Genomic DNA, 6,548 nt, shown 5'->3' on the forward strand with positions numbered 1-6,548 from the left:
ACAGTAAATACTAGATTACTCTGGCTGGAGTATACCATTCTAACACTTTTTATCACGGAGTGGAGTGATTTCCACAGAGTCGACACACGTTGGTTTTTTTCTTAGACGGTGTGGTGGGTTCTTCAGCCATTCTCCTCATTTGCCTCGCATAGCCTCGTTTGAAGTTCCACTGGTAATGATTTCCTTACGGTGTTATTTTGAGGGGTGCACACCGCTCAAAGCCCTGACGTCACGTCATTTGGAGCGACGCCTACGCGAAAGGGTTGACTCCCACTTTTAGTTTAGGCCAGTGCAGCCCATTTCATTTTCCGCGCACTGCGCGCAGACGAAATTAAAACCTGGGTATCGAGGCTAATAGCTATATGGTTCATTCAAACCCATCTTTAGTTTACAGACAGTATACACGTACGTTTTGCCCAAAGGATGAATGTAGACATGCTTATCCTAGCAACATATCTCGATATAATTTAAAAACAAAACATTTAAACCAGCTGCTGCCGTTTGTTTGGTAACAAACGTTTCGTTTGTTTGGTAACAAACGATCCAATCACAACATCCGTCTCCGCCCACTGGCGCCCAGTCTTTGAGTGGTTTGGTTGCTACGCAGTACATTCATTGCAGTACACTACATTGCACTTAAGCAGTTTAATATTGAACTGAAACAAAGTTTGAGGATAGGAGAAGTTTATTGTGACTATTGTAAACATATAGGACTCATAGGAGAAGATCAGAAGAATGTTAAAGCCAGGTGCACATTAATTTAATGACAAATAAGGAATAATCTCCATGTGTCCATCCATTGTGCAAACACAAGGCCCAAATCTGGAAATAAATGCATATATTCAGATTTACTTTGAACATTTATGGCCTATTTTTTTGGCCATATCCACGTGTAGAAGGCCTCAAATTGGAAATGCATATATGATATTCACTTTGAATAGTTTGTTTATATTTAGGCCCATGTGTGTCCAGCCTAACTAGAAACAAATACATGAAGATTCACGTGGATTTTCATCTCCATGTTGTCCAATCAGGGCGTGCCGTGAACTAACGGAATGGGACATCAATTAAGTAGCGCATGCCATGAACATCGATCCATCCATTCATTCATCCATCTTCACAGAGTCCAGCATGCTCCTAGCCTCTACGAACTCCCCGCACTCTGCCAGGTCCTGCTCGGTCTCCAGCAGCTGCAGTAGATCCGCGTGGGCCGCGGCCAAGCGCCGGCGACAGTCCGGCACCATCATGCGACACTCCTGCAGCACCTCCTTCTGCTTCTTGATCACGTACATCTGCTCCTCGTCTCCTCCTTCTGCTACCATACGCTCGATCTTGTCCTCCTGCTGCTTGGCCTCCTTGATGTAGCTCAGCTCCTCCTTGGCCAGCCGCCTGACGACGCCCGTTTTTATCTTGATCTGCCGTATCCTGGGATCCGCCATGGTGATGGATGCTGTCTGCAGTGTCTGGCTGCTAATGTCACGATCTGGACACGCACACGATACGATAACAACAATGTGGTTTGTAAAACCAAACAGATGCGACTTCCAAAAAAAACTAGAACACACTAGAAGGAAGTAGGAACGGATATGGTGGTGGTATCCGGTATCGTCGTTCTTTACACTTTGTTTGGAATGTAAACCAGGTTAGAGTGCCATACCGCCACCAAGTGCACTGGCGTGTGTGTCACACAGAGTAATGTTTGTTTGATTGATTGATTGAAATATTTTTTAACAGTTTGCAGAATTACAGTACATTTCAAGCACAAACTCAATACAAAGACTGTTAACTGTGAGTGGACGACCCAATTAAGCATTACACTTGTTTACAACAGGGTCCACCTTGTTCAATTCATCAAAACATTTAGAGACGTACAAATAGACACTTCTATATAGTTAAAGAACAGAACAGGAATTCATCATATAGGAAGCAAAAAGGGAAAAGAAACATACAGTGAGGGGAAAAGGGGGGGTGGGGGGGATTCAGATTTTACGGGGGCCAGTTTCGAATTGCAGCCGTCCGTAGGTGCCCTTTGAGAGCGGTTTTGAAGGAGTCAAGGGATTCACATGTCTTAATGACTGTTGGTAGGGCGTTCCACATTTTGGTGGCATAGGAGCGAAAATAATTTATTCCCTTGTTTGTGCCGAATCTGGGTTGTACATGGTTTGTTGCACTCCCTCTGGTGTTGTGGGTGTGGACTTCGTTTACATTAAGGAAGTATTTAGACAGGTACATCATGGGTATCTTGGTGGTGTATCGAATCTTGTGGACCAGACCCATTGCAAGATGTTGTACTCTGTCGTCGACCCTAAGCCATCCCAGCCTGTCAGAGTGGGCAGGGGTGAGGTGGGTTCGGGGGGTGAGGCCAAGTAGGAGCCTGACCAGTTTGTTTAGGGAGGTCTGGACTCTGGAGCCTTGTTTTAAGGGCCTTTGAGGTGCTGTGGTACCAATAGGTGCATGCATAGTCAAAGAAACCTTGTACGAGGGCTCCTGTTAAGGTCTTCAAGGTGTTTGCAGACCAGACAGACACGCAACCTTGATGACATCACACACAGACGCAGGCAGGCATGTACTTTACTTACCGGTACAACGCACACGCGCACACACACACACACACACACACACACACACACACACACACACACACACACACACACACACACACACACACACACACACACACACACACACACACACACTCTTTGATTGATTGATTCATTTAAGTATTTATTAACAGTTTGTGAGCAGTAACTGTAACTGTTAACTGTGTGTGGAAGACACCAGAGGGAGTTCAACAAACCATGTGCAACACACACACACACACACACACACACACACACACACACACACACACACACACACACACACACACACACACACACACACACACACACACACTCTTTGATTGATTGATTCATTTAAGTATTTATTAACAGTTTGCGAGCAGTAACAGTAACTGTTAACTGTGTGTGGAAGACACCAGAGGGAGTTCAACAAACCATGTGCAACACACACACACACACACACACACACACACACACACACACACACACACACACACACACACACACACACACATTCTAAACTTTTCTGTTTCTACTTACTACTACTACTGTCTTTATAGAGACAGATAGTAGAAACGTTTTATTTTCATTTGCATTCATGTTCAATTAACCTCAATAAAATTATAAAATATGCTTTGTTTTAAACTAAAGCTTTGTTGTGAACAATTCGTTTTCATGTGGCCATTCCCTTCTGTGAGAAGTAGACCAATGGCTCCATCTAGTGGTGGTTATCATGTGTACAGCATCTAGTCTATCTACCTACAAATTAAAGTCTCTCGGTCTCAACTTCATTCATAATGTATTAGCCATGCCTTCATGATATTTTGCCCAATTCCCTTCAAAATATTCTGAAAATAGACAGACATGACGCGCGCACGCATAGCTGCACCAGCACCACCATTCATCACTTGGAGCCGAAAGTGCCATGTCTGCCAACACTGACTGAGGACCCCCTGCAGGTGTGTGTAAGGTCCTTACACCTGGGAAAAACTGAATCCATTCTCTTCGGATCAAATAGTAATCTCAGCAAGGCAGATGGCTTCTTGGTTAGAGTGGGTGACAATGTTATCACACGAAAAGATCAAATTACCTACCTAGGTTCCATCCTGGAGGCCAATCTTTCCGGTGATAAAATGGCCACCAACGTAATCAAAAAAGTCAATCAAAGAACAAGATTCCTTTACAGGATCTCCTCACTGGTCAGCAAAAACACCTTGAAGACCTTAACAGGAGCCCTCGTACAAGGTTTCTTTGACTATGCATCCACCTCTTGGTACCACAGCACCTCAAAGGCCCTTAAAACAAGGCTCCAGACCTCCCAAAACAAACTGGTCAGGCTCCTACTTGGCCTCACCCCCCGAACCCACCTCACCCCTGCCCACTTTGACAGGCTGGGATGGCTTAGGGTCAACGACAGAGTACAGCATCTTGCAATGGGTCTGGTCCACAAGATTCGTTACACCACCAAGATACCCATGTACCTGTCTAGATACTTCCTTAATGTAAACGAAGTCCACACCCACAACACCAGAGGGAGTGCAACAAACCATGTACAACCCAGATTCGGCACAAACAAGGGACTAAATTCTTTTCGCTCCTATGCCACCAAAATGTGGAACGCCCTACCAACAGTCATTAAGACATGTGAATCCCTTGACTCCTTCAAAACCGCTCTCAAAGGGCACCTACGGATGGCTGCAATTCGAAACTGGCCTCTGTAAGATCTGAATCCCCCCCACCCCACCCCCCCCCCCCTTTCCCCTCACTGTATATGTATCTTTTCCCTTTTTGCTTCCTATATGATGAATTCCTGTTCTGTTCTTTAGCTACATAGAAATGTCTATTTGTATGTCTCTAAATGTTTTGATGAATTGAACAATGTGGACCCTGTTGTAAACAAGTGTAATGCTTAATTGGGTCGTCCACTCACAGTTAACAGTCTTTGTATTGAGTTTGTGCTTGAAATGTACTGTAAATACTGCAAACTGTTAATAAATATTTCAATCAATCAATCAATCAATCAATGTGGCCTACTTGTTCATTCACTGAGGATTCATGGTGACTAATTTACTATACAGTACAGTCTGAGCCAATGATCCAAGTTCCGACTCGGAACTGACTGAGTCAACTGCGGTGACGCATGTCCTCACATGACTGCAATGCTGCAAAATCACGGAAAAGTTAATGTTTATTGTTATAGTAGGCTATAACTAGCTAGCCTAGCTTTTACACTGGATAGCAGTCCAGTGGTGATAGACAGTGGCACTAAATCATAAAACCTTCTCCAACAAGCTTGTAAGTATAGCCTACCTGCTTTCCTCTGCTACACTTTGCTGGCACTGTAGACCTGGCAGCTGTGTCAATATGTAGCCTAATATTGCATTGGACGTGTCTCAAGCTGAACTTTTGATTTGACCTTTTTCTTTTCTTTTAAGGGTCTGCCAGTGTAATGTAGTAGCCCTAGGCTATGGACTGCTGTCTATTTATATTCAGCAAGTGGTGTCCATGGGGCTACAACACACATTGTTATGTTGTCTCAACTTGTCTGTGTTATTATGTTTGTCTTTTTATTAGGTGTCATGCAGTGTGGTGATTGAAAGGATACGTTTTTTAAACAGTTTTTGAATAATGACAGGGCAACTTGTGTGGCACATTTCTTCTGCTTTGAACTGCCGCACAGTAGACTTTGGATTTCCGCACAGTAGACTTCGTTTGAGATTGAGAGTGAGTGGACCAATGAGAGAGAGGGGGTCTTTATATGGTTTTGTATTTCTTCCTTGTAAATTGTAATGTTTACATCCCCCCCCCCTTTTAATTATACATATACATTATAGTTTTGACTGTTTTGTTCCACTTTGCTTTGGCAATGTAAACATGTTTTAGATGCCAATCAAGCCCATTTGGATTGAATTGCATTATTTAGACCTAGATATATTAGTATCCTATTAGATTAAGCTCTATTATTAGTCAATTTCACAGCAAACGATGAAACATTTCACTTGGAATTGTAGTGCAGTGAAAACATGACATCACAATAATTCAATGGTATAAAATTGAGTTCAGTGGCCTTGTGGTTAGAGTGTCCGCCCTGAGACTGGGAGGTCGGGGTTCGATCCCCGGCCGGGTCATACCAAAGACTATAAAAATGGGACCCAGTGCCTCCCTGCTTGACACTCAGCATCAAGGGTTGGATTGGGGGTAAGTCCCTGCGACATACTAGCGTCATGTCCAGGGGGTGTACTTGTACATCAAGCTGCCTCACGCTACAGAAACAGGAGATAGGCTTATCACTTATCAGTTAGATTCAGCACAGTATGAGGTATGTTTTCAGCAGTGTTGGAAAAAGTAGGCCTACTCAAATGTTTTACTTAATTAAAAGTATCAATACTGCAATGTAGAAAATACTACATTACAAGTAAAAGTCAATTCAAAATGTACAAAAGTACTGGAATCAAAATGTAGGCTATACTTAAAGTATACCAAAAGTAGAAAGTTCTCATTTCAAGTTTTCAAATGTATACAAATATTTTAAAATAGCAGATCTACAAGCTCACAATGCGATACTGAAGTATATGAACTATAAAGAGAGAAGAATGCTTTCTCTCCCTATAGAGACAGCTTAAAACAGTTATTTTTTACGCTATTATTAATGTGAATTGTGTTTCCAGATACCACAATACATTGTGAACTTGTAGATCGGCTATTTTCAAATGGCCAAAATGCATATAAGTGATTACGGTATGTTTTGTAATAATAATCAAAACTTACGAAGTAACTACTGTAGTAATTAAAGCTGTCAAATAAATGTAGTGGAGTAAAAGTAGTACTATATTTATATCAGAGTAGTGGAGTAGAAGTCAAAGTATTGGAAGTTGGAAATACTCAAGTAAAGTACAAATACCTCAATTGTACTTAAGTACAGTACTTATAGTTACTTTACACCACTGGTTTTCAGTCCATTTACCTATATCCACATCCAGGCTCAGC

At 42.4% G+C, this 6,548-nt stretch overlaps 1 protein-coding gene across 1 annotated transcript; it reads right to left on the reverse strand.

Moving 5' to 3' along the window:
- Positions 1-668: 668 nt before the first annotated feature.
- On the reverse strand, positions 669-1,601 carry LOC310854207 (tubulin-specific chaperone A-like). Its single transcript, XM_083758753.1, has one exon. The coding sequence runs from the start codon at positions 1,437-1,439 to the stop codon at positions 1,104-1,106; it is 336 nt and encodes a 111-aa protein (XP_083614879.1). The 5' UTR covers positions 1,440-1,601; the 3' UTR covers positions 669-1,103.
- Positions 1,602-6,548: the final 4,947 nt, after the last annotated feature.

This window comes from Protomyctophum parallelum (assembly GCF_964188405.1).
Source record: "Protomyctophum parallelum genome assembly, chromosome: 23".
In the NCBI taxonomy this organism is placed as follows: Eukaryota; Metazoa; Chordata; class Actinopteri; order Myctophiformes; family Myctophidae; genus Protomyctophum; species Protomyctophum parallelum.